At 50.0% G+C, this 12,633-nt stretch overlaps 1 protein-coding gene and 1 long non-coding RNA gene across 14 annotated transcripts in view; one reads left to right on the top strand and one right to left on the bottom strand.

The window, feature by feature from the left end:
* Positions 1–12,633, bottom strand: part of TTC7B (tetratricopeptide repeat domain 7B) — a 255,087-nt gene that overhangs the window by 60,891 nt on the left and 181,563 nt on the right. For 12 of the 13 annotated variants that reach the window (XM_045060370.1, XM_045060371.1, XM_023255949.2 and 9 more), the window contains 2 exons: positions 10,037–10,153; positions 3,111–3,208 (listed from right to left, as the gene is read on the bottom strand). In XM_045060370.1, the coding sequence (XP_044916305.1) occupies positions 3,111–3,208; positions 10,037–10,153 (215 nt within the window). The remainder of the gene's footprint in view (positions 1–3,110; positions 3,209–10,036; positions 10,154–12,633) is intronic. The other variant, XM_045060377.1, reaches the window with a different exon arrangement.
* Positions 8,100–10,141, top strand: LOC109500979. The gene is made up of 5 exons (XR_006599918.1): positions 8,100–8,221; positions 8,388–8,494; positions 8,600–8,789; positions 9,663–9,765; positions 10,091–10,141. It is a non-coding gene; the product is annotated as an uncharacterized LOC109500979 (long non-coding RNA).

Raw genomic sequence — 12,633 nt, forward strand, 5'->3', positions numbered from 1 at the left:
AAGCTGGTGGTAGGTACGTGGGGATTCATTATATTAGTATCTCTATTTTGGGTATGTTTGAAGATCTTCCACAATAGAGAAAAAATTTTTTTAAAAGGAGATACGTTTTTGTTCTTCAACACCCAAACAAGTAACCCAAGAGGGCCTATCTGCACGCTGGCTGACTGAGAACGGACAGGGTCATGGCGGTGGAAGTTCGCCATGGCTCTGGCCGCATCGTTGCCGATGCCAACGCTGTGGCTTTGCTAGTGTCACGTGCCTGTGCCCTTTAAACGAGGGAGTTGGGGAAAGAAGAGAAGAGCAGGTGTTGCATGGACCAACGCTGTTAGCAAGATGTCACCTGCAGGGCTGGGTTCTCTCAGACACTTTGTTTTGATTCAGGAGCATTTCTACCTCGGGTAAGTTCCTTTTCTCTTTTTCTCTAAGCCCAGTTGCTTTCCGAAATGAGCAGAGCTGCAGTGGATACTCAGAATTTGCCAGCCTCCTCCCTCACGCGCACTGAAGACTGTGGCAAAGGGAAGGAGGAAGATGGCCGAGATCCCCGCCGGACGGGTTAAGTCCAGAGTGTGAGGTGCGTGCGCCGTGGAATGCTACGTTGTTGTAAAGAACGTGGACATTCTGTACGGATGGATACGGAGGGGTCTTTAGGACGTGCCGTGAAGTGAACCGAGCCAGGGACTGAACAGCACATATACACAGTATTCCGCTATTTGTCGTGTGGGGGGACATGGAAATGATATGTCTGAATGTTTGAATGCAAACGCACTGGAAGGGCAAACCAAAAAGTCAATAAAAATGGTTGCCTTTACGGAAAAACCAGACGGGGGTGCGGGGATGGGAGTAAAAACTTCTCTAGGGCACCTTTCGAATCAAAACCTAAAATCTGTGTGCTGGTCACACGTTAGGCCATCCACACAGGTGTATGAATGAGAATGGGTTGGCCCTCTGACTGCTCCCCCACCCCCCAAGCTGAACTACAGAAAACTGGGCTCTCGTAACCGAGATGGAGGCACACTTTCCATTTTTAGGCGAGCCTCCCTAAATTTCGTCTCTTTGCTTTCAGCTGTCATTTCAGAATGTACTACCCTCATTTACAACCAGGGGGCAACTGGCAAGGCCTCCTGAGGTGGCCTTCCATTCTTCTGATTCCCTGGGCTCCTGGGTAAGTAACTGGTGCCGCGTAAACCAAGAGTTTGGGGCTCTGGGGGCAGGGCTGGGGAATGAAGTCTTGTAGGGATTCCTGCAAGAATCATCTTGTAGGGATACTACAACAACAACAACAGTAAAATGGTCAGTGGCCAGGCCTGGGAGGCTGTGCTTCTCTCCTGCTGGGGGCAGGGCACCTGTGCAAGCAATCCGGACTCTAACCACCGGGGACCCCCGGAGTGAGTGACAGAGCAGATGCATGAGCCCCTGCCTGTGCCACAGACACACCCCTCCTGGACGCTATGGCACCTGAGAAGGCTCAAACCTGAAGAGGGAGATTCTTGAGGTCTCTAGGGAGAATGTCCCACGGGGCAAAGGGGAGAACAAATAACAGGGTCTCTCTTATTTTCTGCCACTCTCTGTATTTAATGCGATGTGGCATTCGAGCCTTGGGACTTCAGGGGAAATGAAGGTCCAGGCCAGCTGGAAGGAGAGGGGGTCTGCATTCAGCAGGACTGTCCTCCCAGGGTGGTGAGGAGGGGTGACGGGGGAGGAAGCCCTGGGCAGCCGCAGCAGCTGTTCTGAATCAGCCAAATTGCTGCAGGTGCGGCCGTGAGCTTCCCCTCCTCCCCACCGTGTCCCAGCCTCACCTTGCAGCGGCCAGTCTGGACAGCCTTTCCAGCAACGAGGGCTTACACAGCGTCTCTAGGAGCACTTCTGTGCTGCTCAAAGCCAGAGGCCCCCCTCCAAGGACTGCTGGTCAAGGGGAGGGAGGCGGTCAGGCCACTGCAGGGTCGGGGAGGGGGAGTTTCTCTGTGGCTTGGTGGTCTGCATTTTGAGCACAGGCTGCCGGAGTTAAACCCGCATTGATTTGCAATTCATGCTGCATCCAATACCCAACACTCCTTTGACCTAGGAACCCTGGGGCCCTGGGGGCAGACTTCTGAAGACTGCAAATTTGGTAAAAGGGAGCCTAGCACAGGAATGCTGTTTGCAGGCAGCTGTTAGCATGGGCATGGGCATGGGCCTGGGTGGGTAGCACATCTGGCTCCGAGACGTGGTATTTCTTCCATCCTGCCAGGGGCCAGATCTTCCAGGACACCTCAGGGCTGCTCCCTGGCTTTCTCTGGAAAGGCTTGGTCAGGAGAAGGACTGGGAGGCTCCTTCCATGAAGCCAGCCCATAAAAGAGCAGGCATACCCAGAGGGGGATTAAAGCCTTACACAGACTGCCTCTGTGGGGCAGGGGGAGAGGAAGCAGAGCCGGCTCTCCAATGATGCTGTGAAATGGTCTCTGAGGCTCAAAGCAGAGGGAATTTCTTTACATCCTCCAACCTGCCCCTGAATGGTCGGTGTAACTGTTAGCATTACTTGTTTGGAGGTTTGGAAATGACAGAGGTATATTTGTTCCTCCCTACCCAGCAGATGTGGAAGCACAAATGACGAGGTGTACCTATTTGCTCAGAGACAGTGAGTGCAGCAGGCCTTCACGTGGGGACAGGGGCATCAGAAGCTCGGAACCCACCTGCGTCCCTAAACGGCCTTTTGGCCCAGGGTGGGGGTGGGGAGGATGTTCCTATGTGCAACCGATTAAAAATCAAAACCGATTTCAGCAAGGTCTGAAACCTAAAGAGAGAGAGAGAGAGAGAGGCAGACAGAAAAGCAGAGGGGAAGCTTCACGGGGATGGGAACGATCTAATTTTAGTTTTGAATTTTGGGCTCTGAGAACAAGGGGAAAAATAGAAAAGATTTCAAAGAGCTCTGCCGGGCAGGCACTATCGCAACCCCCACTGTGAACACACACTTGAAGAGACGCTGGAGAAAATGCGCCTCGATTGAGTTTAACCTAGTTGCGTGAGGAGCGTTTCCAAGCCCAGTCCCTGGCAGTCTCCACCCCACGCCACTCGGGGCCAGGCCCCACGTTCTCGTGGACACCGTTTCGTCCCCTCTGGTCTGTTATTCTCACCTGTCTCGGGATCGCTGAAGTCTGGCAAAGTAATTGTGTTAAGCTGTCGTCTGTCAGCAATGGTTCTATCTAAGAGGCTGCTCCCACGTCCAGAATCACTGCAAAACACAGCTGCAGAGGTCAGTCATTTGAAGGGGGGCAGGGGAAAGACACAGACTTAACCACCACTGACCCTGAAGTGCAGTAACACCCCTTTTGTGCGTTTTCGATGCTCTTTAACACTCTCTCCGTTGACGACCAGGCATCCCGCTTGTGGCAAGGCCTGGGCTGGGATTACTTGCCACGTTCACTGTCACAAACACACGGAAACCACACCCACAGACCCTTGCTAATTTTCGCCCTTTTTGTGTCATTATAAGATACAAGAAAGAAACCTTGAAGGCAGGTTCTCAAACCACCTTAGAATGCGGAACCCGCTGGATTGGCATTCTGTGTTGAATGTCTTGCACCTCATCAAGCCCGTAGACACACACCGTCCTCGAACTGCTTTACTAATCAACGGTCTACACCTCAGCCCTCACTGCCCAGGGAAGTCACCTACCTGGGGCATTTCTAGAAGACTCTGAACCCTAGGCCCCTCTCCAGACCAAATCCATCAGCATTTCTGGGGCAGTCAACATTTTTCCAAGCTCCCCAGATGGCTCTGATGTGTAGCCAGCTCTGAGAACCCCTGGCCCCTGCTTTTCCTTTCCAAGGGCAACCACAGCCACGGCCTGGTTTGTGTCCCTACTTAACAGAGGAGGGAAAGGGGCTGTGAGGTCACACAGGCCAGCTGCACCCTCCCTCCCCTCCCTTTCCACCTTGCTCCCACAGAACGGGCTTGGCACCATTGGTTGGCAAGTCGCTTGGGAGACCACATCAGGCCCGGGTGGAATGAAACACAGGTAGCCGACCAGAGCTCATACAGACTCTTGTTTTCTTTCATTCTAAGAAGCTTGTAAGCAAAAACAGTTACATTCTTCCTTTTTTCCTCTATCATGAGATTCCATCAAAGAAGCTCCAAAAAGCAGCCCATCTATCTCTTGAGGTTTGAGTCTATCTATAACGCTTTTCTTTGCATCTATTTTGTTTTGTCAATCTGGGGGCTCTAGGAGTGGTATTTTGTTGTTGTTGTTAAGAAGTTCAAATTCTATAATAAAGGGACACAATTTCCTTCCTGCGTGCAGCTGTTGCTAAAAGTGATACAAACAAGATTTGGTATGAAACTTAATATGGTTCTCAGGCTGCAATTTCCACGTCCAGTGATGTAGTTAGAGAAATCCACAGGAAACAGATGGAAACTTGCCTCAGTACAGACTATTTGTCAGCCTATACTTATTACATCATTGGATACGCGTTTTTTGGAAACCGCCCTATTCATTATTTCCGCAATTGAGAAATAATAAATGTCTCTGAGCAGAAGACAGCACAAAAGTACATGCAAATGTGCATTAATCACATTACCGACGGAACAGTTCCGACATTGGTCTGTTCATGTATATATTTTTAATATAAATATGACAAAGATATTACAAAGAGTTGTCTGAATATTGCAATGGCTCCTCACTTAGGAGCTTTCCAGAAGATGTTATCTCAACATATAGTGATATTTTTTTTTTTCAATCTCCTGGGGGATTCCAGGCCACACAATAAGGTGTTGGCATTGCAAAGGAAGGATTCGCCTGGCATTTTGGTGGGCCCAATCTGAGGAAATGGATCAGAAGTGTTTGTTTTGGCCCTAACCCTCCGGGCTTCCCATCTTACCAAGTTTCAGAGCCCAAGGTTGGCTGTCACGTGTGCTGCTGGGTCCTGGAAGCCAGCCAGGGGGTGGGGGTGGGGGTGGGGGTGGGGGGTCGTCTGGCTTCTTACCGTCTATCTGTCCCTAACAAGTAGGTCACTTGGGGTCTACTTTCCCTGTCAGATGAAGATGAGGGTTGTCTTCCTACAGACAGCTTTGCAAGGCTGAACTGAGGTCATGTGGTCACAGTGTTCAGAAGAGTTGTAACTTTTGGGTATATTCCATGCATCGTTATCAATACACATACCCATACATGCAGCTGAGGTGAATACGGCTGGCTAATTTCTGAGGGCCACTTATTCCTTGCATTCTGGTGCAATGATAAGGGTGGGAAAGCTGATTTAAGGGCCTCCTGCTCTCAATGTTAGAAACCGCAACCAAAACCCAAATCGTGACTTGGGAGCCTTATCCACTGGTAATGACACAGGATCGACTTCCCCTCCACCAGCCCATAGTTACAACCCATAGTGCATGTTCCATAGTTCCTTTTGAAAACAGTATATAAGCAACACTTCACTCTTCAAAATGGAGATGGTTTTGTTTCCACCCTGAACGCTGGGACTGAGAATTTGGCTGGTTGCTTTAAGCAATGGTTAGTTCTACCTTTAGAGGGTACGGAGTCTTAACCCATCAAGATTTGCCTTTGCGATGACCTCTGGAATGTGGAGGAAGGGGCAAAGGGAGGCCCTGGCCAACCCTTGAGTTTCTTTGACTTTCTCTGGCCAGTGTCTCTTACAAAAGACTTCCTCTCTCCCTCTGGGGCCTTCTTGGGCCCCTCCCATGGACCACCCTCTGCCACCTTACTACCCAGTTAGTAGAGCCCAGTGCTTTAGGCTGCCAGGAGCACCTCTCAAGGAGGCAAGCAGGAAGGGAAGCAAAACCATTCCTGGTCAGTGGTGCTAGGAGACAGTTTAGGGAGAGGACAGTGGCAGGAGCCCCAGATCCATGGTACGTAAGCTACAGATCTCCATGTAGGCAGATGCACAGGCGTGGGTAACTTCTGTTCCCCGCTCAGACTGAACATTTAGAGTGCACTGTAGTGACGGTTAAAGTTATACCAGAGACTGGAAGCTTCTCTTGGAAATCCTCTCTACCTTCCGTGGTACGCAGAGGTGGCCAGATGCAAGAGGCAAGCTGGCAGCAGGCAAGGAGTCAGAGCCCGGGAGTTCTTGTTGCCACCCAGCCTCTCGCCAGCTTCTGAACTAGCACGTGGCACACATAAATGCCGGGTGGAAGAGAGGGGCCTGGGACAGGACACCAGAGAGGGGCAGGTGGGAGAGGAGATGCCTGGTGTCCTCCAGGCCTCTTACAGCTGGGTAAGAGGAATCAAGGTAAGCTCCCAATATCCCTGACCCTCAGTTCTCATCAGCAAAATGGGTATGAGAGAACATGACATTTGCCTGTTTCATGGGGCTGCTCTGAAGATGAAATGACAGCCCGCTTTGTAAACAGAAAAGCTTCACCAAAATGCTCTGGACCTTCTCTCGGTAAAAATGTTAAGTGCTGTTTGTTAGTAAGGAATAGGACTGAGGAAGAAAACATTTTCTTCCAATTACATGGCTACATGATGGAGATGGTCCCAGTGGTAGTGGCAAGAGGGAGAAGGAAAGGGTTAACAATAAAAAAATAAAAACAGGGGCGCCTGGGTGGCTCAGTCTGTTAAGTGTCCAGCTCTTGATTTCGGCTCAGGTCATGATCTCGTGGTTCGTGAGATCGAGCCCTGCATCGGTCTCTGTGCTGACAGCACATGGCCTGCTTGGGATTCTCTGTCTCCCTCTCTCTCTCTGCCTTCCCCCGCCCCGCTCATACGTACTCTCTCTCACGTGCGCACCCTCTCTCTGCCCCTCCCCAGCTCGTGCTCTGTCTCTCTCAAAACAAACATTGAAAAAAAATTTTTTTAAATAAAATAAAAATAAAGGAAAAGAAGTTGGTTGCTGACTCAGGTTGGTGCAGGAAGCTTTGATGTTAGACCGGGGCTTGAATCATAGCTCTACTGCTTGTTTGATTGGGAAAATGGAGGCAAATTATTCAGACTTATTTATTTTCCATAAAGCGGAGAGAACAGTAGTGATTCTGCAGGGCTAACGTGCGGACTGAAGGTAAGGCACAAGTGGATGGCCCAGCACAGCCATGGCCCAGGGAAGGGTCATTCAGTTCGAGGAGGCTGCTGGGGCCTTCTGGGGGATGGGGTGCTCTGCTCACAAGCCACACTGTTCCCAGTGGCAGAGTCAAAATGTGCAAGAACCAAAGGGGCTTGCTACTTTACTGGGAGAGAGGAGACGAAACAGGAAACGGGTTTCTCTCCTAAATGCACATAAAACTGCACACCCAGCGAATAAACCCAGGCTCCTGAGATGACACACACCTTGCCACATGTACACTGGAGAGAACGCCTCCCCCCCATGCTGCTCACAGCAAGAGATGCATTCTCAGACTGCGGGTGGAGCGCTCTTTGCAAGCTGTCTGAGGCTCAGTTCAGCCACTAGCTCGGTGTGATTTTCCTTCGAGCGAAAATACAGAGCGAGTTGCAGAGAACACGAAAGCCACGTTGAGTCTCCGTGTGGCCCGCTACTGCTCATACCATCCTCTGTGCCTTACCGCCTCCCGGGCTCTGGAGGCCTGTGTCAGCCCCGGGATGGAGCTGGGAGGGGGTGGGGACAGCGGGAAACCCTGGCAGGTCGAGCACACTCAGAAATAAGGGCGCCCTGAGTCAGGAAGTCAGTGTGGACCTTCTCTCGGTACAAAGCAGCCACTTCCCAAGATGCTTTCTGCTGTTTTCATTTTCGTTTTTTTTTTTTTTTTTTTTAAAGCAGGGATGCTTCTCGTGCATTGGTTCATGCAATTCTACCCTCTTCTGAAACCCTGTGTGACCTGATCATAGACTCAAGGCTCTTGGACCCAGAGCTGCCCTTATCTGGAGAACTAGGAAGTATGTGATCCCTTGTCAAGACACAGCCCTCTCCTCTTTATGCTTTATTCTATTGCCAGGGTCACGTCTTGCCTGACCACACTGGGGAGGATGTCTAAATTTGCGCAATGGTAAGGCCTACAGGAGAAACATTTATTTATATCCCAAAGAAAATAAATAAAGTTAAAAAAACAATCAGGAAGCTCCTTAATAAGGGGCGGCTCGATTGCCACCCATCCCCCCTCCCTCAAGGTTCTCTGAGTAGCAGGAGCGAGAGCTCCGCCAACTGATGGGTCCTCCTCCATCCCCCCGCCCCCCCCCCCCCCCCCCCAGACTCTGCCTCTGGAGCCAGGGTCCCTCCCTGCTCCGGCCCCGAAAGATCCTTCAGGAAACGGAGGAAGTATGGACACACAGCCCAGGCATTTGGTTAAGTATTTTTAAAAAGCTTTGCAATTCTGCTATTTTTTTCTCCTCACATTCAATATTCTTGGTTGCTAAGTGGGAGGAAATGTGGGGAGGTGGGAGAGGTGTGGAGAACGGAGGGAAAATTGGCAATGTGAAGGCTGATGGGTGTATTTTCTCATTTCTAAAGGGGGTACAGGCAAAGGAATGCTCCAGCACGGAAGCAACCAGCTTGGGGAGCGTCTCCTGTTAGCTGGGCTTGTGGCAAAGACTCTACCCCAAATCCTGCTGCTTCTGGTAAGCCAGGAGCGGGGGGCTTTTCGGGAACATAAGATGGGCATTTTCTATTTCTGCTGACAGACTCAGAAAAGGAGAATTAATTAAAATGATCTTTATTTTCAGAACATATCCGCAAAAGGGAAGAGGCCAGTTTCACGATTATCTTTTCACCGAGAGGAAGATGGGGCATGAGCAGTCATGTGCCACAGGCTATGTGAAGGGGACTCCTGTCTAATTGTTGCGACTCCAGCGATGCAAGGGTCGCCTGGCCGCCCGCCGGGCGTGGAACTGGACAGCGGGCTGGCTGTTCAGGGTGAGCTTCCTCCCGTCCAGCTGCACTGCCCCCAGGCCTGTGGTCACAAGTCTGTCGAATGTCAGGTCACAAACATCCATCCCCTAAGAGGGCCCTGATTTTGAATATAGTTTTTTAACTGCAGAAACTTCTGTAAAACAAAATCCCACACGGAACCCCACCTGTACTCTGTGGCCTCCTTAGCGCCCATCCCACCAGCGCTCTAGGCCAGTGGCCTATTGCCTCCTGGGGGACTGTGCTGGGCTAGTGACACATTTATGACACATTTACGATGTGAGTTGAACATATTTAGGCTCCTGACTTTTAAGAGCCTAGTGTGGGCTGTCCGTACATCTTGCTATGAGCTTGAAAAATGTTCCGAGTGTGTCTGAGCAGTTGTCTGAGTTCACTTGAATTATTAGGTCCCTTTTCATTAAATGACGTCCTTCCTAAGGCAGGACACACACCGGGAAAAACTGTTCAAGACTTGAAAAAAGGCACAACAGGTTACTGGGTGTCTTACAGCGGTGAGCTGGGGGTTGACTAGTGAACCTTCCGCAGGTTATCTGCCTCTGCGGGCAGATGAGATACGACTGATTTCTACCCTGCAAAAAAGATGACCCCCAACCATATATTTCATTGTTGTATAGGCTCCTGTCTTTGCATTTCCTTGCAAATTCATTTTAGCATATCTATCTTTTGCAAATTCATTTTAGCGCTATCTATTTTTTGAATTCTTCTCTGAACCAGTCTTAACATCTTACTGGTTCCCTCGTTAATGAGGTAAATAAAATCTCGATAGGTCCTTGTTTTGTATTTGAGCCATGATTTGAACCGTTTGAAAATCATGCTTTATCCTGCCAATAGTGATACAGTGATTTCTACTCTCTTTAGAAGGACGCGGCCTATTGTCTACGGAGGCCTTTTAGATATTACCATAGGAGCCCCATCTGGAGTATACAGTTGACGAGTCTATCCACAAATTACCCGAAAGATGGTAAGACTTGTCAAAGAAGTTAACTGAATGGCTGGTTGAGAGGAATCAGATAGAGGTCGCCCATGAACCGGGCCCTAGAGGGGCATCGCGGCAGCAGCCGCAAAAGAAACCCACGGTGTGGGGGCCCCATCGGCCACTGGAAGAAAGTCCCCTTAAGAACGGAGTGTGTGCGGCTCCACTGCTACCATCCGCTAAATGCCCATCGGCGGCGGCACTGTGGGGCGGGGACCCATGCAAACACCACACAAAGCAGGCGCTGCTGGCCTCTTACCTGGGGTTGGTTAGGTTGTAGCAGGATTTCCATATCTGCAACATGTGCTTACAGGTGAGGAGCGCCTCGTCCGGGCCCCGGCACAGTGACTCCACCTTCACTTTGGAAAACAGTAGTCTACGGCGGGGAGACAAAGGGAGAAAACAACACGGCTCAAGCCAGAGTCCCCACCGGAAACCAAACACCGTGGCCTGGCCTAGACCCGGATGCTATGGTGCTCATCCTAGAAAGGGGTGTCCAAAGGCTTGATCCAGGGGAAGCCGTGGTGCAGACCAAGGATTCCAGAACTCCCAGCTCAATATACGGCTTTGTATACTGAAGGCAAATGCAGGCACACCAAAGAGGACCATCTGTGATCAGGTTAAAAGCATCAGAGTGGTTGGGGCACCTGGGTGGCTCAGTCGGTTGAGCATCCGACTTCGGCTTACGTCATGATCTTGCGGTTCACAAATCTGAGCCCTGCATCAGGCTCTGTGCTGACAGCTCAGAGCCTGGAGACTGCTAAGGATTCTGGGTCTCCCTCTCTCTCTCTCTGCCCCCTCCCCCACTCGTACTCTGTCTCTCTCTCAAAAATAAATAAACATTAAAAATTTTTTTTAAAAAAGCATCAAGGTGGCTAATTTTATTGAGAACACAAGGATTTTATTAAGGTGACTTTTTAAAAAAAGTTTATTTATTTATTTTGAGAGAGGGTAGGAGAGGCAGCAAAAAAGGGAGAGAGAGAATCCCAGGCAGGCTCCTCACTGACAGCACAGAGCCTGATGAGGAATTCAACCACAAACTGTGGGATCATGATCTGAGCTGAAATCAAGAGTCAGATGCTTAACCGACTGAGCCACCCAGGTGTCTCAAGAGTGGCTTTCAAACCAAGCTGTTTATTAAGAGCTTTTTAAAACAAAACCAGTTCATTTGCAAAGCTTCAAAAATTCATTAAAAGGGAATCTTGATTTATTTACAAAATTACACAAGAGGTGTGACTCAGTTGATATAAGCGTCTACAAATAACCTTCCACAATGATCCTCATCATGTGATGGTGAATAAATCTCGTAAGCTTCGCAGAGCCTGAACTGCAGGCACATAAAGAATGGGGCATCTGGCTCATGCCCTGTCCTCGGATCTTCTCAGTCCTGCTATTTATGGGTTAGGATTTCACCAACTCACTTCGTAATCACCAACTATCTCTTCCCTATTTTTGTTACCACCAATGGCTTCACCCTCTGTCCAGACCTGCTGAGAGCTAAGCTTCAATCCTTCTCTCTCAGCCCCTCGGCTATCCCATTCCTAAATTCTACTTATGCCTTTCTGAAGACATTGGCTCCCCTGGGCCAAGAGCCCATCAGTACTGTCCTTGCGAAGGCCCCAACATGAGCCCAGATACCGCCCTGGTGGTCTTCTGGTCCCCTGAGTTGCCCGGCTCTAAGAAACTGTAGATCTCTAAAAATCATTTTCATTCCCAGCTCGAGAAACTACAATGATTCCTTATTGTTTGTAATAATACGTCAAAATTCCTTACTGAGTCCTCGAAAGTACCCTGCCCACCGGCCACTCCTGTGTCACCACCCACCCCATTCTGGGCCACACATCCCTCTGGACCCCTTTACTCCTACCAAAGGCCAGGTGTCTGTCCTAACTCTATGAATATATTTGCCATGTCCTCAGTTTTCATCTGTATGGATGAATCTACTACTCTCCCCCATTCTTCCTAAATTCTAAACCCGGCTAAAACCCCACCTCAACAAACAAGACCACGTTTACGTCTCTGTCTTTACTACTCCGTGTCACATCAGCTGCTGCTGGTTGTTAATGAAAATACAAAGAAGAGAGGAAGGTGCTCCTGTTTATTAAGGGTCTCCTCTGTGCCAGGCCCCGTGGTTGGCACTTCACAGACAATATCAAGGGCATCTTTGTAACAGCTCTTCCCGGCCCGGTGATGTTTCTCTCCCTATAAGAAAAGAGCAGCGCCCCTCACTTCCGGAGTGCCTAGGATTGTGCTCAGAGGCCAGCGGGCCTTAAATCTGCATTTGCTCATTGACTGCTTTCTGTACAAATCACAGATTGTGAAATATGTGTCCAGTGATTTAAGGTAGATATGTAAGACAATTCTTCCACCACAAATGACATAACGGCTTCATCTGGAGGCACTTTACAAGAAAAAAGTCTCCTTTTCCTCAGTGGGAGATGGAATGAGGGTGGTCCGAATGCATTACTGCCCAGGTTCCAGAAGGGGCTAGTGTCACCCGCTCCCTCCAAATGGAACACAGGATGCCCAAGGGGGTGGGTGTTGGGTGGCTCTCAGAGCCTCCTGGAGCCTGGATCTGCAGACGCCTGGGATGACAGTGACGGGCCGGGTGATGACAGGGACGCAGTCCCTGATCTACAGACAGGTGGGCATAAAGGGTGAGGCCAGACGTGAGAACAGGGATGGGCATCTGCTCGAAACATCTCAGGAAGGAGAGGTTCCCAGAGGCCTTTCCAGGACTGCCCACAAAGAATGACAGCCACTCAGGGCGTCTCAAGGGGTTCCTAAGGAACCAGGTGCCGACTCCTGCCAATGTCTCCACTAGTCCAGAGAGTGGTGAGAGTTTCTTCCCACCGG

This window comes from Felis catus, chromosome B3, assembly GCF_018350175.1.
Source record: "Felis catus isolate Fca126 chromosome B3, F.catus_Fca126_mat1.0, whole genome shotgun sequence".
In the NCBI taxonomy this organism is placed as follows: domain Eukaryota; kingdom Metazoa; phylum Chordata; class Mammalia; order Carnivora; family Felidae; genus Felis; species Felis catus.